This window comes from Rattus norvegicus, chromosome 6, assembly GCF_021556685.1.
Source record: "Rattus norvegicus strain SHRSP/BbbUtx chromosome 6, alternate assembly SHRSP_T2T, whole genome shotgun sequence".
Lineage (NCBI taxonomy): Eukaryota > Metazoa > Chordata > Mammalia > Rodentia > Muridae > Rattus > Rattus norvegicus.
In genome coordinates, this window is record NC_141539.1 from 54,555,393 (window position 1) to 54,581,544 (window position 26,152).

Consider the following 26,152-nt stretch of genomic DNA (forward strand, 5'->3'; position numbering starts at 1 on the left):
CACTCTTTTTAAAAACACAAAGACAAAACCTTTCTTCCAAAATAGTATATCATTTAATTGGCAACCAGAAAAGCTTATATCTTTTCTTTTTTTTATTAACTTGAGTATTTCTTATTTACATTTCGAATGTTATTCCCTTTCCCGGTTTCCGGGCAAACATCCCCCTAATCCCCCCCCCCTTCTTTATGGGTGTTCCCCTCCCAACCCTCCCCCCATTGCCGCCCTCCCCCCAACAATCATGTTCACTGGGGGTTCAGTCTTAGCAGGACCAAGGACTTCCCCTTCCACTGGTGATCTTATTAGGATATTCATTGCTACCTATGAGGTCAGAGTCCAGGGTCAGTCCATGTATAGTCTTTAGGTAGTGGCTTAGTCCCTGGAAGCTCTAGTTGCTTGGCATTGTTGTTCATAAGGGGTCTCGAGCCCCTTCAAGCTCTTCCAGTTCTTTTTCTGATTCCATCAACGGGGTTTCTATTCTCAGTTCAGTGGTTTGCTGCTGGCTTTTGCCTCTGTATTTGCTGTATTCTGGCTGTGTCTCTCAGGAGAGATCTACATCCGGCTCCTGTCGGCCTGCACTTCTTTGCTTCATCCATCTTGTCTAATTGGGTGGCTGTATATGTATGGGCCACATGTGGGGCAGGCTCTGAATGGGTGTTCCTTCTGTCTCTGTTTTAATCTTTGCTTCTCTATTCCCTGCCAAGGGTATTCTTGTTCCCCCTTTTAAAGAAGGAGTGAAGCATTCACATTTTGATCATCCGTCTTGAGTTTCATGTGTTCTATGCATCTAGGGTAATTCAAGCATTTAGGCTAATAGCCACTTATCAGTGAGTGCATGCCATGTGTGTTTTTCTGTGATTGGGTTACCTCAGTCAGGATGATATTTTCCAGTTCCAACCATTTGTCTATGAATTTCATAAAGGCATTGTTTTTGATAGCTGAGTAATATTCCATTGTGTAGATGAGCCACATTTTCTGTATCCATTCCTCTGTTGAAGGGCATCTGGGTTCTTTCCAGCTTCTGGCTAGTATAAATAAGGCTGCGATGAACATAGTGGAGCACGTGTCTTTTTTTATATGTTGGGGCATCTTGTGGGTATATGCCCAAGAGAGGTATAGCTGGGTCCTCAGGTAGTTCAATGTCCAGTTTTCTGAGGAACCTCCAGACTGATTTCCAGAATGGTTTTACCAGTCTGCAATCCCACCAACAATGGAGGAGTGTTCCTCTTTCTCCACATCCTCGCCAGCATTTGGAAAAGCTTATATCTTGTACTCTCTCCCAGAGAAATGGCTGTAAGTCTCAAAATCACACCCATTATGAAAATTTAACAATTTTAAAAAAAGAAGTAAGCTAAATAATACTGTATGAGTCTGTTTAAGATTTTCTAATCTGTCATGCCAAAATATTTACCCAAAATTCACGTTAAAAGAACATGAGCTTCCTGTTGTGGTAAATATCAAAAATAACCACAAACCCTCACTAGCCAGTATCATCGAGCCTTATGGCCTTAGAGGGATAGTTCATAAAACAATTTGATCATATTTTTATTAATACCAATACTAATAAGTTAGCAACTTGTCAAACTAAGGTTTTAGCCCAAAATACATCTGTTAAGCTCTCTACCTGGAGCGTCAGACTATGTCACCACTCTTTGCTTGGAGTCAGTGACTAAGTTTCTGAACCGTGGGTGAAAATCTCCACGTGATTTGGATAAACTCTGCACTCTCTTCTTCTAACTATAAAAACAAATTTAGTCACATTTCTATTAATATCTGCCATTAAGAAGCAGGCAACTTGTCAAACTAGAACTTTAACCCAAAATTTCCATGGAGCCCACTTTAGAAAGAATGAGTATCCTGTAAGACTCATTAGAGCATTATATCTTTATACCATCTATCTGTTAGCTCTCTACTTGGACCCTTAGACCTCCCCTAACTAGCAACTTCTATAATATATACATATATATATATATATATATATATATATATATATATATATATATATATATATATATGTGTGTGTGTGTGTGTGTGTGTGTGTGTATATGTGTATATATGTGTGTGTATATATATATATATGTATGTGAAATTCCCTACGTGATTCAGACAAGCTCTGTATGTAAGTATTCTAAAAGCAAATAAACTAGCCTTTTAAATAAATCATATCCTAATCAGAATCTGCTAAGGAAGCAGGGGACCTAGAGTCTGTGAGCAGATTCCCCCTCTGTTCCTTTAAGGTTCCTGTGCTTGGGCCATCACGTGACTCAACATGGCTCTGGGCCCCTCTTTCACTTAGAAAATAAAGCTTTCTCAGGCCGAAAACCTTTAATTTTTAGTGGATTCTTGCCTAACACATTGGTTCGCCACTTGTTGCAGTAAAAAATAAAAATAAAAAATGAATTGGCGGCTACGGGTACCTGAGTGTGCCACTCCACATGGATCCGTGGGAGCCGCATGCTCAGGTTGTTTCTCTGCAGGCCGCTTTCTCACACCGTCCCCTTGGCTGGTTGTTATCACTCCTGACACACACATCGCATTCTGCAAGCTGTTCTAGTGTGGCACCACGCCCCAGGCATTCCATAGCTGTCCTCCCTAGGCTGTCTCTCTGCCCTCCGGGAACTTTGCTCACATCCCCTGTAGCCCAGTGAAATCAAAATTCGAGAAACTTGTAGTTTATCAATTAGATTTAAATGTTGAATTCTCAATCTACAATACAGCTACACAATAGGTTCACTGCCAATTAATAAAGATATAAACCACTCACTTAGACAAGATAAAATTGACCTAGTCCACCTGGATCTGGGTCATCCTGCTCCATTGTCTCCATCTTGGTTTTTCCGAATGTCTGGTTTGTAATGGAAATGTTTTATCAAAAATTTATTTCTAAAACAATTTATGTTCCTAAGAAGCTAATGTCTTGGTAGATTGATTATAATATGTGTGATTAAGTAGTTAAGATTAATAATTTAATTTTTTCTTTAAGAAGGCAGTTTGACGTGAATTGAATTCAGAGTGAGCTGCATGTATAACTTCTCCTTTATTAGAAACCTGAATACCCCAAACCTTTTGTCTTTTGATAATCAAATTAGTGATCCCCTTCTCCTACTTCTTTGAGGTGGTTTTTGTTGTGTTACTCAGGCTGACCCTCCATCCCGAGTCATTGATCATTCTGCCCTGTCCTTTTCCATGGCTCAGTTTAGACTTCCAGCCAGAGGAACTGTAACTGGTTTTAAGTCAGCTGATGAGAAACTTGACCAAAAGGTCTTTTGAAAGTAGTTACTTAAAATGAACTTTTCAGGGTTAAAACTTAGAGATCTTAATTGAGAAAGTCAGAAGGGCCCCAAAGTTGACTCACACTCACTCTCCTCTTCTCTCTCTCTCTCTCTCTCTCTCTCTCTCTCTCTCTCTCTCTCTCTCTCTCTCTCTCTCTCTGTGTGTGTGTGTGTGTGTGTGTGTGTGTGTGTCTGTGAAGGCACACCTATACAGAGGTAGAAGACAACTTGTGAAGGTTGGTCCTCTCCTTCCTTTATGTAGGCCCTGGGTATTTAACTTAGGTCTTGAGGCTTGGTGGCAAGTACCTTTCATTTTGCTGGCCCAGGAGGAGTAGACATTTTTAAACCAGCATTGTAGAGGATTCGGATATAGGCTGACTACGTTTTGAGTAGTATTTTAAGCAAGATACAGGAGTATGATTAGAAACTAAAAAATTGTTCACTTTCAATTCCTCTAGTATTTTCTGACGAATTAGTGTGTCAAGTACTTTTTTGGGGAAGACATTATGCAAGTTTTCATTTTTATAATCAACTTATTATAGTATATGTAGTTAAGACAACTTTGTACAGTAAGGTAGGTATAGTTTGCTAACATTTTGTTCTATAACAAAATTAAGAAAAAACATGGAAAGAAAACCATTAAAGTATGGAGTAGGTACATTTTCCTTCCTCCCTCCCTCCTTCCCTCCCTCCCTCCCTCCCTCCCTCCCTCCCTCCCTTCCTTCCTTCTTTCCTTCCTTCCTTTCTCTTTCTTCCTTCCTTTCTCTCTCCCTCTTTCTTTCTTTCTTTCTTTCTTTCTTTCTTTCTTTCTTTCTTTCTTTCTTTCTTTCTTTCTTTCTTTCTTTCAGACATGATCTTATTATATAATACTGGCTGGTCTGGAATACACCAGGATGACATAAGCTCATAGATATCTGCCTGTCACTGCTGTCTTGAGTCCTGGAACTAAAGATGTACACCACCACTCCTGGCTAGTGTTTTCATTTCAGCTGGCCCTGTGGCATGAATAATACAATAATCTTCTCTATCCAGTCAACATATAATATTGTATACCAAGAAAAATAGCCCATATATAGACTATGACATGGAATCATGAGTAATATGACCTGCTGATATATTTGCCTTTTTCTCTGCATTACCATATATGTTTCTCATTCCTACAGTCTATGTTTAGTTTGGCAAGAGTCTGCATTTTGTCCTCATTAACATGACAATTTTTATATTAAATTAAAAGTTTCTATCTACCTTGAGAATTATCATGTCTATAACTCTAAAGGGAAAGTAATTTCTTTATAATGTTATTATTCTGTCTTGTGCTCTTATTTCTTTTCATCTGGAAAACTTGGTATGCTTTGTAGTCTGTCCTGCTAGTGCCTCTCAGGAAAATATGACGCATTGTTTTCATGGAAGCAGGGTGAGGAAAATGACCTTGCTTCCAGACAGACCCAGTTTACTTTTATCTTAGTGATGCTTCAGGGTTTGATAGTGGTAGACTTGATATTGGTGGCAGTGACACAAATGACAGCTCCTTTTACCACCTGCTGGTGGAAGTACAAAGCTGTCATGCTTGAAAGCCAAGGATGCAGCTTATTGGGGCCTGTAAAAATTGTGTGACAAGAATGGCAGAGACACTTAGGGTTATCTTCACTTTTTTATGAGAAAAGGGATCGATATCAGTTTACTGAACTCTGTTCAGTTGTAAAAATGAGTATTCCTTAGGCAGTGGTAGCTTTTGTACTAGCAACAAGCTCACTCTTTCTAACATGATACCACCCTCCAAATATGTACCACTACTTTAATATTCTAATGGTTATTGTAGCTCTTATGGTACAGTGTCAACTCATATTTCAAATATATCGAGCCAGCGAGCTACAGACTCTTTAATTATTTGAGTGGTTTTTGAAGAAAGGTCAGTTTTGAATTAGTTTTCTTTTGTTAACTCTAACCCACAATTTTATTTGTATTTCTCTAGGAGCTGAATATCTTTGAGTATTTTAAGTCTTTTTAAAAGAATTTGTTTCGATTACGTGTGTGTGTGTGTGTGTGTGTGTGTGTGTGTGTGTGTGTGTGTGTGTGTATGCCCCATGTGTGTAGTAGGATGTGGAACCCCTTGGAGCTTGAGTTATAGGAGGTCGTGAGCTTTCTGATATGCGTGCTAGGAATGGAACTTGAGTTCTTTGCAAGAACAAAAAGTGCTCTTAACCACTGAACTGTGCCTCATCCCCTGTCCTAGGTCTTTGACTGGCATATCTCCTTATTTTTCTCTCTTATGATAGCACCTAACTACCATTTTCCATGTAACGTCTACTGTAAGTTAACTCATGCTTCATTTCTTTTGGTCTCATATATGCCATCAAAGGGGCCTGGATTCAAGACTGTCGGCAGATGGTCATCACTGAACTGTAAATACTCTCCAAGAAGTTCCTTTGTTTACTTTATTTCACATTTAATTTAAGGAAAGGAAGAAAAATGTTCTGTAGGGCTTTTTTGTTTGTTTGTTTGTTTCTTGCCTCTATTTAGAAAAAAAATATTTGCTTTTGATGCCAAGTTAAGAAATAGAAACCTTTCTTGCATTTTTCAAGGTGATCTTGAAATATAGCTTTAAGCTATTTGAGTCTATAGAAAAGGTTTAATTATTTGATCCTTTAATAGTATTTCTTAACAGTGCTATATTTTAAAAAGTCTTAATTTAAAATATTATGTTTATGTTCCAGATGTGGTGACTTAGCCTTTAATTCCAGTACTTAGGAGGTAGAGGTAGAAGTAGATTGACCTTTGTGAGTTCAAGGTTAGCTTGGCCTACATAGTGAGTCCCAGGACAGTCAGAGCTATATAGCGAGACCCTGTCTGAAAACAACAACAACAGTTTTATGCAGCCATTAACAAATAATGAAGAGATGTATATGATTAATTGAATTGATGTTCAATAGGAATTTATTGAGGTAAAAAAGGTAAAGGACGACTTTTATTTTTAATTATATGTATGTTTTTATTTTATTTTATTTTATTCTATTTTATTTTATTTTGAGAAAGGGTTTTAAGTAGTCCATGCTAGCCACAAGCTCTGTATTTAGTCAAGGATGATCTTAAATTTATGATCCTCCTGCCCTCAACTATGTGTTGGGATTTCGGGCATGGTCCATCACATTTGGTTTTATGTGGTGCTAGGGTTTTGTAAAGGATATATAAAATAAGGCCTTGGTAAAGTGATATTTATCAACTATTCAAAAAGATGCCTTAGTGGAAAGATGCATTCAACCAATTATGATATATAAAGTAGCTAATTCAGAAAATCAATCTTGAAATTTCAGTTTAGATGCCTGGCCTTTGATCTCAATGTTTAGAAACAGAAATATACATCTCTCTGAGTTTGCGTGGTTAATTCCATACCAGCCAGTATTAATGAGTCTCTGTCTCAAAATCAAAACTTAAACCCCCAAATCCTATCAGTCTGAATGTTTTCTGGTAATGAAATATTCCCGAATAATGTTCATTTTACTTTATTGAATTTTCCTCCCTCAGATTCTTAGTTTTGCTTGTTATCCATGTACTTTTTACAGTGCATAATTAAATAGTTCCATTTTGCAGGACAATCTGGTTTCTTATGGTTCTCCATGTGGCCGTGCTTCATTCTTCACTTTCTTAACACCAGTTGTCTGGTCAGCTAAAGCCTGTTGACTGGGGCTGTACCGCCCGTCACAGCTGTTGACTCTGCAGACAGTTGCTCTCATTTTGGCCCTGGCCAGCCAGTTGAGTCGTACTACACCCTTGCTAGCTTGTTGGTGATTCCGGAGGCCTTATTACTTGCTTCCATGTTTCTGCTGGCATTTCAGGTCTTGGGTAATGGTTCAGTGTAACTTCCTAAGCAACTTTCCCCTACAGGATAATTTTCTTCTAAACAGCAAATTAATTTCTTTCTTTCTTTCTTTCTTTCTTTCTTTCTTTCTTTCTTTCTTTCTTTCTTTCTTTCTTCCTTCCTTCCTTCCTTCCTTCCTTCCTTCCTTCCTTCCTTCTCTTTCTTTCTTTCTTTCTTTCTTTCTTTCTTTCTTTCTTTCTTTCTTTCTTTCTTTTTTTCTTTTTTGTGAAATACATTGTAGTAGTGTTCCTCAGTAGTAGTAGTAGTAAATTCAATATACTTGTTTTCTTCTTTAGTCTCTTAAAATATTACTTGTCTTTTATCACATTTATGCAGTCTGCCTCCTCTTTGAGGTATTTTCACCCTTTTTAAGGTAGCTCAGGTGCCACTAATCTAAAGGCCTAAAAAATTCTTTGGGCAGGACACAGAATATTCTATGCTTGACCTAATGTGGTAGTTTCAGTTGAAATGCAGGCACATTTAAATATTCCATAAATTACCTGTAGGGCATATATATATGAAGTAGATGAAACTTGTACTTAAAACCAGACCTGTCTTTAATTTATGTCATTAAATATGTACAGGCATCCAGAATACCGCAGCATTCTGCAGCACTCCATCCCAAGCAGTTCTGAGAAGGGAGGCTTGAGGTATACCTTGAGTTTGGATTCTTACATTCCTGTGGCCCATGACCTCCCCCCCCCCCGCCCCTATAATTCAACATCTCTGCTGTAATGCTTGTGTATGGCAAAAATTTACAGCCCAATTGAATTACACAACCTAAATATATAACCACTAAATGTAATAAAATTTAAAAATCTTGTTGACCTTGAAATATAACCTCAAAATTACTGTGTGTGATAAAATCCTAGTAACTATTTTCTTAAATTTTACTTTTACTTTTGAATATGATTTTTAAAGTTATTTTTATTTAGAGTGTGCGTATGCACACACACTCAAGTACCAAGCTGTTTATTGGAGGTTAGAGGGCGACTTGTGGAGTTATTTCTCTTCTACCTTTGTGTGAGTTCCAGGATTCAAACGCGGGCTCCCAGCCTTACCTGTCTGGCTGGAAAAGTCCAACTTTTAAACCTGGAGAAATGAGGTTTTATTGTAGTTTTTATTTTCATTTTTGAGATAAAAAACTTATGTGAATATGACTAACAATGTGAAATATAGAATACAGCCTTTTAACAAACATAATTGTGAAGAACTAAACTTCCCAATAGGTTTGAACATCTTTTTCATGGAGTAACAAATTTCCTAGATTGGCAAACAAAACAAAAAAAAGACGATACAAATTTCTGAACTATGGGATTCATGCTTGGCGTAGCTGACTCAACTAACTGAGATGTTAGCATCTATGTCTCAAGCACAGATTGGAAGCACATGGATATAAAAGTAGAATTATAAGGAAAAGTCCGTACCAAGTTTTCTCCTGCCTCTGTTGCATTTGCAAAAAGGGTTTTCATTATAAAGGAAAAATTAGCAAGAATGCTTTTGGGGCAAAATTACTACTGAAAAAGGAAAAAAATTACCATCAAAGCAAAAGACAGCCCAAGGAAAACAATGGTTTGTTTTTTCAATAGAATACAAGTCTGTGAAAACTTGAGGTCGGCTAACCTCTCATTTACCAGGAGATGAGCAGTTGCAGCATTTATGGATTCTCTTCTGCACTGCTTTTTACTGTTATATGCTACTTAACACATGCAAAGCTGCTGGAGAGAATTGGTGAGGTGTAGACAGGTACAGATTTTGTTGGTTGTAAGTCAGTAGATATAACTCTGATGTCCAGTGAACACGTAGCAGCTTACAGGGTGAACTTGCAATGTTTGCTGTTTTTCTCTGGTTCAGAAGGTCAGAATGCTTGACAACTATTAGGCTAACAGACTAAAGTCTTTACAATGCTTATAAACCTCGGATCAAAAATACTGAAAGCACAGTAAAGGGTTTTCATAACATGAACTCTAAAATCAGTCTAGTTTTTAAAATTAAGATTTTGTAAATCTAGGTGTTAGTATTTTAACTTATGCTTGGAAGTCTAAGTACAAAATTCACTAAAAGTTGTAATTAAGATGTTAGGATATATTGTAGGTCAAATGTATTTATTGAGTGAAAAAATTCTTAACACCATTAAGTTTTAATTTTAGGTTTCAAAAATAAAGTTTATTTGATTATGCTACAATTTCTCAAACTGCAGCATTTTTTAAACTTCATAAAGCAGAAGGAAAGTGGGCCTTTGCCAAGTTTTGACACTCTAGTATTATAATCAGAAACGAATCAGTTTAATTTCCCAGAAAGCTTAGTGATTTCAAGCTCCTGTATCACAGTCATTTCCCTAGGGACTAGGCTAGTCAGTAAAGTTGATTGGTGAATCTCACCCTCGTATAAAAAGTGATGTATATTGAGTTGTTTAACATGAGCATTTAAATTTAAAAAGTATGTTACTTCATTTAGTAAATATAGTATTTAAAATATAGAATAATTATTGTCAAGCTATCCAGTTACATATAGTGGGTACTTACCTATTTTAAATAAGTTGTTGCTAAGTTTTGGTATTACTATGCATTGGCAAATTATTATAACAAGTAAAAATTCTTGTCTGCTATGAAAATAGCAATCTATAATTACAATTAGTAATCATTTTCTAGCAAGAATTGAGGATTTAAGAGAAAAATGCTTGGGTTACATGGTGGTGGAACAGAAACGTGACACAATTTATTATTGGCTTAATCTCCTGGAGACTGGAAACAGAGCCACTGTATTTTGAAGGCTGGGAAGGAACTGTTGTATAAATTCTACCTCATGTAAGTTGCTCTGTGTCTAAAATTAGAAACATCTGGCTGTGTTAGGCTTTTCTACAGTGACAGAAATGGTCCTCTTCTTCTGCTCAGTCTTCCTCTTTGTATGGCTAACCTCTTGTGTACAAAATCGTAGAGTTAAGTGAGAAATTACTTTATTGCAGGTTTGAAGACCAGTATTTTTTTTTAACCTAGGACATTTGGTGTAGAATCAGGCAAAATGAGGAAGGAGGAATAAGGCTGGTGTTACTGTCGCCTTCTTCCCTCCCTCTATTGTTGGTTCATTTGTATTACAGGCATATTACCCTGTAATAGAATTCAAACTCTTTTCTTTTTATAGTAAACTTGAACTTTAAAGTTTCCCTATTTTGGTGTGCATGTACAAGTATTTATTCATTGACTCATGATTTTGAAATACTAATATAGTCTGTATTTCCTACATTCAAAAGAAAGAATAAGATTTATATATAGTTCATTATTTTGTTAAAATATTATAACAAGTCGGTCATATCAGAAACATAGCATAATGGTACAGAAAATCTTGCTTTGATTTTTTTGAGCCTATGATCTTTTGTGTTAAATATTTTATGCAACTTGTCATCATATAAATATATCTGTAGTTTGTGTCTTAGAAATAATAGACTTCATACATTGTTTTTAAAAACGTAGATACCTGTGTCAGTTACATTTTAAAGTTATACACTGTTTTAAGGCTACGTATTTATTCTTTAGAAAATATGACTTACATGGATATCTTCTGATGGACATAATATTGACAAAATATACACATGGTATTATTTTTTAACAAACTGCCATGCAACAAATACATTAAATAATGAAGAAATTGAGTATATATGACCTAATCTAGTTGACATTCACATTGAAATTTTACAACATAACCAATACCTAGAATGTTTTCTCTTACATTTGGCAGTAATTCATTTTTACAATTTAAATTTAAAACTCTTCTGAATGTATTTGGTGAAGCTGAGACTTCTCTCTAGTCTGTGACAACCTGAGGTACTAAACATTTCTCTCTTATTTCACTGTCTTCGTAGGTAACCTTTTTGTTTCTTTTAGGATCTATCCATGAGTTGTGTATTACAGCGTTATTAGGCATGGGATCAGCTTCAACTATGGAAACAACTCGCTTTTTCATCTTACTTTTTAAGACCTTTTGAAATTTTTGTCTGGTGAATGCATACAGGAGAGGATGGAATATAGTTGTTCCATAAGCCATGACTAGAAAACACAATCTTAATTTTACTAAAAGGTCACTTGGGCCTAAACATAAAATGGTGGTATTTAAAACAGAAATTGGTGTCCAACAGAGAAGAAATGTAGAAATAATCAATAACGACATTTTGAAGACTCTTTTCTGCCTCTCTCGTCGTTCCCGGTGTCGTTTCACGGCTCGCCGGAGGGCAATTATTACAGAAACTGAAGTTCTCACACCAAATACGACATTCCTCCCACCACTGCTTTGCGACATGTCTGTGGTCTCATGTGTGGTTAGAGAGATTGTCTTTTTCTTCCGGGCTTTCTTCTTCTGGCCTGTTGAGAATCTAGTGCCTATCCGGATATTAAGAGCCTGGAGTATCTTGGTGTATGTGATCAGCATCACGATAACTGTGAAGAAGAAGATGGGGATCTGAACTAGGAGGTGATAGTACATCCCGAGCTCAGTGTAGTACTCACTTGTGCTGACACACAGCAGTGTCTTGTTTTCCCACGCATTTCCACTTTGAAGGCTGAAAAAATTGACTTCAATGAAGGGAATCAGGAATGAGAAGAAAGAAAAAATCCAAATGGACGTCATTAGCATCACAGCTCTGCCCATTGTCAGAATTCTGTTTGCAGGTTTTACAGAGATGTCATATCTGTCCAGAGTAATAGCAAAAACGTTGATTGCTGTGGAAACACTTGCAAAAGAAACACAAGCTTCGTGGAAACAGCAGATGAGAGCAGTGTTCCTCTCCAGTGAGAGCAGAAGGATCACTATGGTTAGAGGAATACATCCCACACAGATTATTACATCAAGTACATGGAGATTCATTGTGATAATGTTACTGACAGAGCTGATTAAGTTGGATTTCATGCAGTAAAGTACCAGTACGGTAAGGTTGCTACCAAGCCCCAGCACAATTTCTAACATGAGAAATCCAGTGAGAGACACTTGAAAGCTTAATGGGTATGACAGTGGTTGGTACATATTGGTATCGATGTCCTCAATGTCATCTCGCACCGTGACGTTTGATTCAGACTGCATGTTGATTTCCAGAACAGGAGAAAAACACATTCTTTTGGAGCAGTTGGTATTTCCCCTAGAAAATCAAATAGAATATTTGATGTTTGGCAGTTTAAGTGATATATAAGACACGATGTTCTTTGTAAACAACAAGATATCTTTTTATTGTGTTAGTTTATTTTGTTATTTTGTAAACTGCTGATGCAAAATGTAGAATTGAGAAACATGAGGGCTGCATTGTTTTTGGTGTAAAGGGAAATTGTTGTATTTTTGAAGAAATAACCATATGGGGATTGTTCCCCTGTAGTGCAGATTACTATCTGTTCAATAATTACTTCATTGGGAATAACTGAAGTGTTCATTTTTCAAAGAAAGTGCTTCTGAATAAGATTTCTCTATGTGCAAAACTCATTTTGGTCCTTTAAGATTTCATTAAGAGCGATGTTGTGAGTGGATGGAATGTAAATGCTGTCTTAATGTGCTCTGGCATGATTAGTGTAAGTATGATTATCCCTGTGAGACTTTAAATGAAGGGACACGTGTTCATGGAGAGGATGAGGCCACACAGCACTAATTCGTCCTCACTGTCTTATCACTGTCCTATCAACTCTAACTGATTCTCTAAGATGTCACCAGTGTGGGCGCTGGGCAAAGGATGGGCATTTCGTATGTCATGACAGATATATCCACTACATTTTACAATAGACTTACAGAAATTTGGGGGAAAAAAGAGACATTATGCTAAAGGAAAAAGCCACAAGCTTAATAAAAAGTAGTCCTATGACTTATTTATTTTATGACCACACCCTCTTGTGTGTTGTAGAAAGAGGAAATTGAAATTTCATGTGTTAGGAAGTAGATGAGTTTGAAGTGATTTTAAAGACTGTGTTCAGTTCTTTTGCTTAAATAATTTGTGTGGCAGAAAAATGAAATTCAAAAAATATTCTAAAGTCCATTTTTGAGGAAGCTTTAAAGTTACACATTACTTGTGAAATATTTTGCTCATGTCAGCCAGTGAATAATTTTGAAGAAAAGTTCTAAAATAAACAGTTTTGACTAATTCATGAAAATGTGCATTTTAGGAGTTTAGAGTCATTTATAAAAGTGATAACTGATTTTCTGTCCTGAAATGTCTACAGTCAGGTTATTCAGCTTAGCATAGGAATTCATACATCCAAGTATATTTCACATTTCAGGTGTAGCATTTGAACAGCAAAATAATTCATTTTGAAGTATAAAACCTTATGGTTTTCTAAATTCACAATGACATTTAAATTGATGTTACCTTTGATAATCTTATGCATGTTATTAATAATTCAGAAACCTATGGCAACATGAATTTCATTTTAGTTTGAATGGATATTACCAGGTACATATTTATCATATAAAATGGCTCAGCTTACTGAAATCCCATAATCCCATAAAAAAGGAGAAATTTTAGGAGAACTAAATTTTCTGAATTTGCTGGCTGACCGTCAGGTTTTGTCACATCACATTTCTAATTAAATAAAGCTCACTTGTCAAGTACAAAGGCAATGATAGAAAACATATGTGGTTTTGTGGGGCTCCATGCATCTTCTGACCTACCTGTTCGCTGTTGCTTTATGGGCCTTTTGGCTCACCATGGTAGTTTTCCACAAATTGATACATGATGTCATTGACAATTTTGACATGAATTTTTTTCCTGGTAACAGTGGAGTGGCTGTGTTTTATTTCACGTCTTGTAGAAATTCATTCATTTGCTGTTTGAGTACTTCACTTGTGAATCGTGAGATTTAGGTGACTGACGGATTTCTAAAGAACAGCACATAATTTTCAGGCAAATGAAACTTCATCAAATGATAGAAATTGCATTTTCTTTTTGAAGAAATATATGATCGTGTCTATTTTCCAGAATCCGTGAAAACAGAAAAGGAGACATAATGCTCCCAGCTCCTAAAACGCACTTAGAGACCCGTTTGTTCTCAGGCTGCTTCTGCAGCGCTTCTCATTATTTTGGAATGATTTCTTGATCACATAGTTTGCTTTATATTATAAATCCAGTACATGCTCTTTTGATAAAAGCCATCTGCTATTTAATTCGGTTTGTTCTCATTAGAAGAGGATGCATAATTGGTCAGATGGAAAACTCTATTAGTCATACCAATTGATATGAATATCTGAATCGTGCAGGAAACACTTGCTACAGCTTCATTTTGCTTGCTGGTACATCATGACATTCTCCTTTTTGAAGTTTTTGCTTCACTGTTTCTTGCAGAATCAATAGTGTCCATAATTCTGCTATCTTAAAGTGTGAGATCTTCCTTTTAAACCACTCTCCAGTTGGTCTCCAGGTTTTACAGGTCTATTTTTCTCTTTTCATGGTTATTCTATGTAGCATCGTCTTGGGATGCTGTCAGCTTGTTCTGTTCCAGCACAGCTAAGCTGAGGCTTTAACTCCTTAGTGTCTTAAAATCATGCGTTACAAGAATATCTAGTAGTTTGTGGTTCAGAGAGCCAGGGAGCCTCTTAATCAGTTGCATTCTTCAAATTGCCAGTTGTGTATATTGAATTAGTTGTGGGCCCTTGTGAAAAAGGCAAAAAATGATTAAGGAATAGGTCTTCTAATAATTTTGAATTGATTACAAGTTACTTTGGTTAAAGAAAATTAAGCCATGTACCAGGTGTTCTCAAAATAAGCAAACTGTATTGCTATAGACATAGCTATAGTCATAAAATGAAGTTATTTCAAATAAAATCTTTTCTAAATAAAAATGGCATTATGTTATCTTATTGAGCAGCAGAATTAGTATTGAAATATAACCATGAGAAAGACTGTAATTTTAAGATAATTTCTCTTCTCTTTTAGATGGAATCTTTTATGTTCAGAGAATATGAACAGTTAGTATTCGGTAAACATACTGCCATTTCCCCCTTGGTAATAAATTTAACATTTCCCGCATGCTGGAAAATATTGCAGCTTGCTTAATTATTAGCAGATAGTTTGAACTTTAACGCATTAAAACAGATTCCGTGATAAGACACTATAAATTTCTTTTGATGAATTGCTCATGTGGGTGAAATGTAAGTGGTAGTAAAAAAAAATCTTAACTGCATATTAAATAATTTTCAGTAAGCATGCCTGATTATAACCTTAATATAAAACAGCCAGAGAGTAAACTGGCTTCTTATCAGAAATATAAATGTTCTTTTAGCACTTGAGAAATGCTATATTAATAACATTAAAAAATATTTGGTATATCCAAAGAGACTTAAGTGCTGATGGTTTTGGAGTTCATTATAGAGAGCAGGACAGAATCTTTTCAATTTAACAGTGTCCCCTAAAAATTACATTTAAAATACATCATGTCTTACAAGAAATCAATTTAAAAATTACATATTTACCAATAAGTAGAGGGAAACAATGAAACCTTTAAAAATTCAGGTTAAAAATTCCAAAGTAATTTTTACCCCACCGTGCTGTTTCAAAACCAGCTATATACTATAATAAGGAGCACATCTTACCTCTGCTAAAGATTTGACCAGTTCCCGATGGAGTTGAAGCATTTCCAGTTTTGATTGATTCATTCTGTTCATTTGAAAGTACAGGGCTGGGGGAAGAAGGTCATAAAAATCTCTTCCAAACGACCTTAATGAAAATGTATCTTTACTGTGCCATTGTTTGAGCAGCCCTGCTAATGTATAGAATGTGTAGTGCTGCTTCGAGGCTGCAGCAGACGCTCACTCTTCCCACTGTGGACTCGATAAGCATTTGAAAATACGTAGTGAAAGTAATTTAGCATACTGAAGGCTTCTTGTCTCCAGAGACAGCATTTGGATCCAGGCTTTCTGAAAAGGAAGGGCACTGCTCTGGAGAGGGAAGCCTGCTCGAGCAGCTTTTGCAGAGTGACAGCCTACCTTGTCGCTTCTCCCCACTGCAGAGAGATGCAGTGCAATCACTAATTTTGATTGGCCAGTTGTATTGGCTTAAACTGTTTCATATGGATGGCAGGGGTGTCCCCCCCAATGCTTTATATAAGGATGCTGCTTTAAAAGCCTAAGTTTTTAACTGGTTGGTTGTGGCTCTTAACTAGAATATGAGTAAATTAGTCTTTTAAAAAATGTGTACTTGGTTCTGGCTCACTGATTCCCAATGCCAAACATTAAGAAAACAGTTTTTTCCTTTTTTTCTTGTGTTTCTGTTTTTTGTTTTGTGTATGTGTGTGTCGGAGGTTACATCGTAAAAACAATATATTTTTAAGTCTGGGAAATGGAGTGTGTTAGTAGTTGTGTGTGCTTTGGGTCGAGGTTCTTTGTTCTACAGATAGAAAGCCTGCATCTTTACAGTGAACCAGGTTTGATTTCAGATAGATAGTTTGTATCCAAGTCAGGTCTTTGTATTCTAAATTGCAACCATCTTACTGTTACTGACTTCAGTGTTCATTCACTAAGATATTCCTTCATTTCCCTAATTTGTTCATTTACTGATCACATCGACTTATGGTAATTATTTCACAAAACATTTGTAAACATTCCGGTGCTTGCATAATGGTAGAGCATAAATATGAGTAGTTTGTTTCACTTGTGGGCATGGCGATCTCAGTCCCCCCCTGTGCTGGTATTTCTATGTGTATGTGTGTACTGACCATTTGCTATTAATATTTTATCTCACCTGGCTTTCTGTTCTCAATGTGGGCACATTTCTTGGTGGATTGGTCTTTCTTAAATATGGTGTATGGTGATTGCTAATGCTGCTGGCAAATATATGTGGTAAAGAAAAATGTATGTATTCTCATAGGCTATAAAGCTAACCTATTTTATGATGATTGTTAAAAATAACAAAAGGATGATATAAAATTAAAATAATAAAATACATTAATTTAAAAATAAATTTCTATCAATTGTTAGTCATCTTAAATACATGTATCCTCTTGTCAGTGAGGTGCATACCTTTTTAGGTGGAAATATATGTAGTAACCTACTTATTTTTTAAATTACATTTCTGTATGTATGTGTGTGCATCTGTTGTGGTGCACATGTCACAATCAGAGGATACCTTGCAGGAATTGTTTTTTTCTTTCCACCACTGGGATTCTGGGACAGGAACTCAGACATTAGACTATTTTCTTAATGTTTGGCATTGGGAATCAATGAGCCAGAACCAAGTACACATTTTTAAAAGACTAATTACCCATTGAGCCAAAGAGGAACATGATGCTGATGGCTGTGTTATTAGAGTATTAATCATTACTTATTTCCAGCATTAGGAATAGTGTTGAGTCTTCAACATGTTGTATCCTACATCTTTAAAAATTTGTCACTGGAATTATTTTTTTTATAATTTTAAAAATATGTACTTTTATAATCCTTTATGGCTAGTGTTGAAGTTTTACTGGGAAATAGCTTATGAGTACATGGGTTTGAATTGCATTCTTTAGAAATTGAAGGTAATATGGACATTGTGTTGTGATTTGAAAAAGTCCTGCATAGCTTTGTGTCCTAAGGTAGTGCTAAAAATGAAAATATTGGGCTCTTATTATACATGCATTTTCAAAGTCGTAGAAATGGATCTTGCTAGAATGACAGATATGTTAAAGACAGATGACATAAAAATGTTATTTTAAACTAAAAGCTCTAGTCAGAGGGAACATTTACCATCATTTAGTTGAGAATTGTGATTGGAATATGGGAATTGTTAACATAGTACTCTATATAGTGTTCTCCTGTGAGAGTTAAGTGTGTCTTAGGTTCATTGTCAGAATATTTTGAACAAGTACAAGAAATAAAGGCAAAAAGAATCTATTGATTTCCCAAAGTGTGGGCTGTTGGATAAGTCTGTTAGAGCCCTGGGAACCTACTTTTTGAGCTAGTGGGCCTGTCCTTTTGGAAAATTATGAAAGTCTATGATTTTAACACTGTTTCATCTGAGTTCACTCCCTGTTTTTTAGCTATACAAATTTTGTAATTTAAGCAACGGTATAGCTGTTGTTGAAGGATATTTCTGTGATTCTAAATGAGATGACTTTTCTAAGTTACAGTCAGGTTATTTTAAGAAACTATATCTGAATTTTCTATAAGAGGTAGTTGTGGCAAGAAAACTCAAGTCTGGGCATTTCTGTGCATTCCCCGTGTAACTGACTTCTGATTAAAGACACACGAGAAGCCATAAATAACAGTTTTTAAAATACAATACTTAGTTTAATTGTTTTGCTTTATAAATTCACAAGTGAGTTTAGTACTTGTAGGTTATTAAACTTTTCACAAGGTAATTTTAAAATCCTCTTGTTTTAACTAATAATATAATAATAGTAATAAATAATAATAAACAGTAGATTAAGAATTGGATTAAAAAACTGGGTGTCATGGCATACTCCTTTAGTTCCAGCACTCAGGAAGCAAAGGCCGGTGGATCTCTGAGTTTGAGGCCAGCCTGATCTACAGAGTGAGTTCCAGCACAGCCAGGGCTACACAGAGAAACCCTGTCTGGAGAAAAATAGATTATATTATTTTTGTGAAAAATTACATATGTTAGAATTTATGAAGATTCTGTTTCCATGGTAACAGTTTTTTCACACTTGTGCACTTAATACAAGTATTCAGATAAGATACTAATTTTGAAAAGTGCTGCAGCTGGTGATTTAAATAAAATTTTATGTTACAAAATAATTTCATAGGTTAATTTTTTACCTTATAAACTGGAAATACAATTTGCTTTTTCTAATGATAACTGAGCAGCATATTTAAATCTAACCCTGAAATACAGTTTAAAATTGTTTTTCAGAAATTATATTTTCCCTTTTAGTTACAAATATTTTTATTGTATATCTGTTTTAATTCCTAAAAATTTATAAATAAAAATTTAATTTATGAAATATTTTAGTTAACTGTATCTGAAAATATTTGGGAAAAGGTATAAATAAATGTGATTTCTGACAGTGGGAAATCATACTTGAAGCTTAAGAAAGAGTGCCTTTTTAAAGACTACTTAACATGGCTAACTCTATGACACTGGATCTCAGGGAAGAAAGTTTCATTTGGATTTGCAACTTTAAATTTCTTATACAACAAATACTTTGTCAACAAAATAAGAATGGACCATCTTTTGAGACCTCAGTCCAGGACTGAAAGAATACTTAATTTATTATCTGTAAGAGAACAATTGAAAACCAGTTATTAGAAAGAGGCATACTTCAGAACTGCATTCTTGTAATAGGCAATAAACCTATCCCTTATTCTTCCAAACCTGACCTAAATGAAGTATATATATATATATATATATATATATATATATATATAATTTATTTATGATGCATACAGTTTTCTGCTTGCATGTAGGCCAGAAGAGGGCATCAGATCTCATTACAGATGGTTGTGAGCCACCATGTGGTTTCTGGGAATTAAACTTAGGACCTCTGGAAGAGCAGCAGTCAATGCTCTTAACCGCTGAGTCATCTCTCCAGCCCAAGTTATATTTTTTGATCTTCCTTTTCTTTCTTTTATTTTTCTCTCATACATTATATCCTAACTGAATTTTTCCTTCAAGATCCCCCACCCCAGACCAACTTCTCCCTTCCCCAAGACAGAGAGGCAGAGAGACAGAGAAATAGACAGACACAGAGAGACAGAGAGAGATGGTTCAGTGTTTAAGTGTACTTAACTTGTTCTTCAGAGGATCTGAGATGCCTTAATTCTAGGCACCTTCATGGCAACTAACAACTGTTTGTAACTCCAGTCCCAAAAATCCAACATCCTTTTCTGGCCTTTGTGGGCATAACACTCATGTGGTACAGACATACAGGCAGACAAAACTCCCATTCACATAAAAATTAATTAAAAAATATAGTTACCAAGAAAATCCGTGGAGAGAGAGAGAGAGAGAGAGTGAGTGTGTGTGTGTGTGTGTGTGTGTGTGTGTGTGTGTGCGCGCGTGTGCATGTGATGAGCCATCTTTCTAGTCCCTGTTGATGATTTTAACCAGAGTTAAAAATAGATGTTTGTTGTTCCTTCATTGGATTTTCTTTTCGGTTGCTTTCATTTCTTTGCATAATTTGCCTATTGTAAGATATTATACAGACTCAAATATATTTCCACCTTGAGGCTAAGCCAGTTTTAGCAACTGGATTATATATTTAAAAAGTCTAGGTCAGGGTTTGTCTTCTGTGCTCTTTGAAGTCTTAGACTCTGCTGAGTGACATGACTGATGGCTGCCTGTGATTCAGTTGTCTTATTATAAAGACTAGTTAGTATATACTGCCCTTAGCAGAAAGCCGCCATTCTGTGTTGAGAGTTCTCTCATAGGTTGTTGCTCTGCTAGAGGTTCCTGAACATGCATTGTCCTCCTCGTATAATCGTAAGCATTTCCCAGTAATCCTGTGATATATCTATGGATATATGTCCACTTGCCTCTGCTTTCTTGTATCTGATTAAGGATATTAGCTCAGTGAAGTCTTGCTAGTGTTTAGATATTTGTTACAGAGAATTTGTGGAAAACTTAGGAAAAGTTAACATGAGTATTAAGTCATTAATCTTATGAGCATAGTGTCTGTTATTTTTTCATGTGTTCATCTGTGGCTTAGTTTTTCAGTATTTTGTAGTTCTTTGCCTAATCATCCTGTACATATTTTGCTGGATTTGTACTTTATTATTATAGTTTTTAATGCTATCAAAGCAATGCCTAATTTTTTAAAAAAAAATCTTATTCCTTGTTGCTAAGGCACACGACAGCAGTCATATGTGGTGTTTGGTCTTTGTGGTGATATGAAGGAAAATGGCCCCCATAGGCTCATAGAGAGTGGCACTGTTAGGAGGTGTGGCCTTGTTGGAGTAGTTGTGACCTTGGAGGAAGTCACTGGAGGTGGCCTTTGAAGTTTCAAATGCTTAAGCCTAGCCCAATGTTGCTCTCTCTTCCTGCTGCCTTCTGGCCTGCTGGTCCAGATGTAGAACTCTGGCTTTCTCCAGCACCATGTCTGCCTGTGTGTTACCATGCTTCCCGCCATGATGACAGTGGACTGCACCTCTGAACTGTAGGCCAGTACTTACAATTTGTTTACTAAGAATAACTGTGGTCGTGGTGTCTCTTCACAGCAATAGAAGCCCCTAGCAAAGGCGATCTTGTATCCTTTACCTTTACTAAATTCTTCTGGTAATCCTGAGCTTTTGAAATAAATTACATACTTTTGTATATAGACAGTAATGTCTACTAGAGATACCAAGGCTGCTCCTCCCCCAGACATCTATATCATATTTATTTACTTCTCAGCGTCTCTGATATTAGATTGGATGGGAGTATACTTGGCTGAAGCAGTCTGTTATGAGCAACCCTGAGTCTTCTTGCAGAATTGGACAAATGCGCAGGCTTTGACTGCTCTTTATCTGGTCTCCTTCCCAGGGATCTTCTCCCTTAAAGGATGAAGTAATGACTGCAGACAAAGACCAGATGGATAGACTTGTTCTGGAAACAGTCCGTTTCCAACTTTGATGTTCTTCAGCTGTGGTAGACACCCTCACGATACAGAGCATCGAGCCCTCGGGAGGAGGGCCGTGTAGGGAAGGTGAACGTCAGCAACTGTGCTAAAGCCAGGTTTTGTATCAGGGATGTTGAAATCCTGTTTCTCAGACCCAGCATCATATACCTTGTGCTTGCATCTGTGAAACAGATAACCACTGTGGCTCATAAGCTGAGTGAACACCATCCCAGACCCTTGGCAAATTTGTTCAAGGACATGAAACTGAGTTAAAAGCTTTCTGTGGGTTCCTCGGTGCTCTGAAGGCCTATGAGGTACAGAAGCAAATCCTGTAAGGTAAGGGCAGGTGTAGAGAACAAGACTTAAACCGACTGCCCTCCCTGCAAACGAGCTGTTTAAGCGGTGGAAGATGCAGTGACTGCAGAAGCGGCTGCAGTGGCGCTTCGGATATTGCTCATTCTCCATGCTTGGAGGGAAGGAGGGGGAAGTGTTAGTTCATGAGCGAGGCAGCGTGTTGTAGGGACAAAGGACAGTGGTGTAGCCATTGGATCAAGTGCTCACGAGAGATGCAGTACAGGTGAGAGCGGTGAGGGCGCAGACCTAAGGAGTTAGTTTGTTTGGTGAGTAGTTACCATGGGATTGGTGCAGCTGTTCTTTGTGCCTGCATCTGAGGTCCCTTCTTTCCTTTGACTCCAAACTCAGCTGCGTAGGTAAAAGCCAAGTGGGAGAAGCATCCTGAGGTGGAAAGAATGGGTTCTTAAAGCTGAGGACAGAGGTGCCTGTCAAACCCTACAAGTTTTGTGAGGGGGAAGCTCAGAAGGTTGCAAGTAAGGCAGTGACACTGAGGTAGTCTAGAGCTGTAGGAGAAGGCCCAGGGGCAAACCATAGACATCTGCTGCTGTGGTAGGTTGTGGTAGAGGGGCAGGATACGGTTCCACCCTGAGGAGCCAAAGCAGAAGCAGAACCTTCCTCTGTCACTGCTCTCCCGCCTCACACCTCTGGCCAGGGAATAATGTAGTCCTACAGGCTCTGGCTAGAGCTGCTCTGTTTGTTCAGTTTCTTTTTCTGTGTTTTGCATTGAGGAGCAACTGCTTAAATCCAAAGAAGCAGACTTGTGGGTGGGGCCTTTGGGTTTACTCTTTGCCGTTGCTCTGGTCTCCTTTGCTAGATGGATGTTTAATGCTGTGGTCTTGATGTCTTATATCTGATTTTAAAGACGACTCTCACATTTGTGGTTTGCTACATGCCAAGAGGGATTTTTAAAAACCTAATAGAAAGAAAAGAAATCGCAGCTTGTTAAAAGGCTGGTTAGCTGCTGGAGAACCCAGGCCTATTTCCCGGTACAGCAGTGCCACCTGCCTGACCCAGCTGCTAAGTGCACCCTCCCTCCTCCTTATCTCCCTCCTTCCTTCTCCTCCCCACCCCATCTCCCTTTCTCAAACATTTAATGCTTTACACATAGTAGGCAAGTATTCTATCATTGAGCTATGAATTGTAAGACTTTCTTCCTTTATTTGCGATGCTTTAATTATGTTGGTCACACTGGCTTGTAACTTCTAGCACTAATGTTTCCAAAAGTTTTGTTCCACTGTTAGGAATTGATATAGGCTTTCCTGCCATGGCAGGCAAGGACTCTACCACGGAGTGATAGCCCTTCAAGTGCATGGCTTTTGAAATGTGCCAGGTGCCTACTGATAGCTTCTGTTAAAGATGAACTACTTGAACCCATGTACCTTTTGGCTCTATGACACGGTGTCTCTGTTTGGCAGTAGGTTAACTTGGACTTCATACCTAGATGAAAATAGTTTGTCTACAGATGTTTCTGGACTGACCTTAGTGTCAGTTCTAGCTTTGTGTGAAGGGGAGGTGGGACAAAAGCATATGTACTTTACCACATGAAATAAAGCCCCTGGCTCAGATACACCTTCTATTCCTAGAAGTTCTGGTAACTCCTTGGGCTGCATTCACCACTTCTTTGACTAACCTGGAGCCAATGCAGTACTGCCAGCTACTGAATGTGGAGTGGATATGATTGTCTCCAACCAATACTTTCTTGGATTAGGGTTTAAAACACTCCCAAATCCTGGCCTACTGCCAACAGACTAATCATCAGGCCTGCCCTTTATTAGGCTGGCATATTAAATAATTTCCTTGGAACTGTAAGCCATGAAAACAAGTCCCAGCTGTCAACAAGACAGTTTGGCATATGAATCCTGCAGCTGGCAAGTTTCTGGTTCTACCTAGATCAGTTATTGCACTTGACATGGCGACATATCCACGTGATGGACTGGAAGCCACTATGAGGTGTCTCTTGGCAGTGAGAGTTTTCAGTGTTTCTACTAGCTTCCACCTGTGAACATGGGTGCTGTTTGTCAGCTTTAGGGCGGAAGGGTCACCTCTCATCCTACCGTCTGCATCTCCTTTCCTTAGCTCTGAGCTGTTCAGGTGTGTTCGCAGAACGACAGTCGTTATCCTTTTCACAGTGCTTTAAGTGTTGCCACACACATCAGAGTTGATAGAAAGGATTCAAGATGAACTTAATGTTGTATCCCTCAGTGACTGCTGTCTTCCTACCCACAGCTTGTACTGTGGGAGACACATCCATGACTCTGTAGTGCCATCTTGAAGAAGGGCCTGTAGATAGACATATTAGTGTCTGCAGATGTATTCTCCGTGGCTACACTCAGCCTGGAGAAAATCAATACAAATGTTAGCCAAATGGTTTTCCTGGTATATACTTTTGACTTTTCTGGGTACTCAGCTGCTCACGTCCATTGTGTCCTTCAAGCCAGCTTTTCTGAGAGTCTGGGCTGGTTGCTACTCAACCCCTGCTGTCTGACAATTTTAAGAAAGGTTTGTGTTTGCAGAGAGCTTTTCTTTCCTTTCTGTTGTCCAGAGTGTGAGCTGCGTTCTTTTCATCCATCTGGAAGCTGGAACAACACTGCTGGGATTTCATTTGGCTTTGTGTGTCATCAGTGGATTCTTACGTTGAGTTTTCTAACCCACCGATACTTATGTATCTAACTTTACATAGGTCATCTTTAGTCTCTCACAGCAGGCATTTTATAGTTCTCATGGATGTGGAGTTGGACCATTCTGAACTCATGTTTTTTGAAATTAAAGAGTATTTGACCTGTATCAGAAATGTATATCATGTTTTTAAAATGACCTTTTCCATTTATTGAAAACTCACCTGATTTCTCTTATTTAATCTATGAGTATGGGAAACTGAAGTTTTTTTTTTTTTAAAGATTTATTTATTTGTTATATATAAGTATACTCTAGCTGTCTTCAGACACACCACAAGAGGGCTTCAGATACTACAGATGGTTGTGAGCCACCATGTGGTTACTGGGATTTGAACTCAGGACCGTCTGGAAGATCAGTCAGTGCTCTTAACAACTGAGCCATCTCTCCAGCCCACAAATTGAGTTTTGAATGTTAGACTAACTAACCACACATTTCTGAGGCATGCACTTCGTGGTTATGATGGATACCCTTTTTGATATTTCATAATTTCATTTGATGTTATTTTGACTTTTCCCTGTGAGTTCATGAGGGACTTTGGTGCGTACTTTTTTGTTTATTTTAATGTTTTATCTAGTTGAACTTATAAAACAAGTTGGAAAAATGTTCCCTTTTCTTTAATTATGAGTTTGTAATGATTAGTTTCGATCCCTGCTTAAATATTTAAACTTTTATATTGGGTAATGTTTATAAATTCTAATTATTTGACAGATAATAGAGGTTTTTCAATTGCTTCCTGTCACTGTTTTGGTGATACATATCTATTAGATAATGTATTCATATTGTTTAACTTGTCAGTATTACCTGCATAATGTAAGAATTTTCTTATCATATTTTAATGTTTATAAGAGCTGCATTGCTGTCACTGCTCTCACTCTGAGCATCGGAAGTTCATATTTTATTAATTTCTGTTCCATTCATGTCTCCTTCCTCCTTTAGTAAATGCTGCTTTCATTAACGTTAATTCCTTTGCCCACTAATATGTACTTACTAATGCATTACCCACTTCACAATTTGCCTGTGTTTTATTTTGTATCACTTACTTCAGTATGTTTTTTATTTACTTACTAGCTCATTGTCTAATTGGTTATTTCAAAGATACTTTCCAATTTTCAAATAATAGGTGATTTTCCAATTATTTTTGTTATTGTTTTCTAATTTAATTCCATTGTGGTCAAAGAGACTGCTTGGGCAATATCAACTTTCAAAAATAAGCTTATACTTGCCAGGTGGGGGTGGTGGTGCATGTCTTCAATCCAGCATTTAGGAAGAAGAGGCAAATGGGTCTCTGTGAGTTTGAGGCCAGCCTGGTCTACATAGTGAGTCCAGGGCCTATGCCAGGACTGTGTCTAGAGACCCTGTCTCAGTAACAAACAAAAACAATGTGCTTCTTCAGAGGCTAGGGTGCGGTTTAGATTGAGCACAGTTTGTGAGTAGATTTAATTGATTGTGCCTTAAGGCATAGCCTTACTAGTTTTCTTTTTATGCTTTTTATTGAACAGTTATTT

The 26,152-nt window shown here is 37.1% G+C and overlaps 2 protein-coding genes across 6 annotated transcripts in view; one reads left to right on the forward strand and one right to left on the reverse strand.

The window, feature by feature from the left end:
- Cog5 (component of oligomeric golgi complex 5) overlaps positions 1 to 26,152 on the forward strand; it is a 310,546-nt gene that overhangs the window by 59,094 nt on the left and 225,300 nt on the right.
- Positions 9,107 to 16,093, reverse strand: Gpr22 (G protein-coupled receptor 22). Of its 2 annotated transcripts, none has more exon segments than NM_001106722.1 (3): positions 9,107 to 12,250; positions 13,762 to 14,738; positions 15,679 to 16,093. In NM_001106722.1, coding segments are annotated over 2 exon segments (1,410 nt in total). In that variant the 5' UTR covers positions 13,848 to 14,738; positions 15,679 to 16,093; the 3' UTR covers positions 9,107 to 10,926.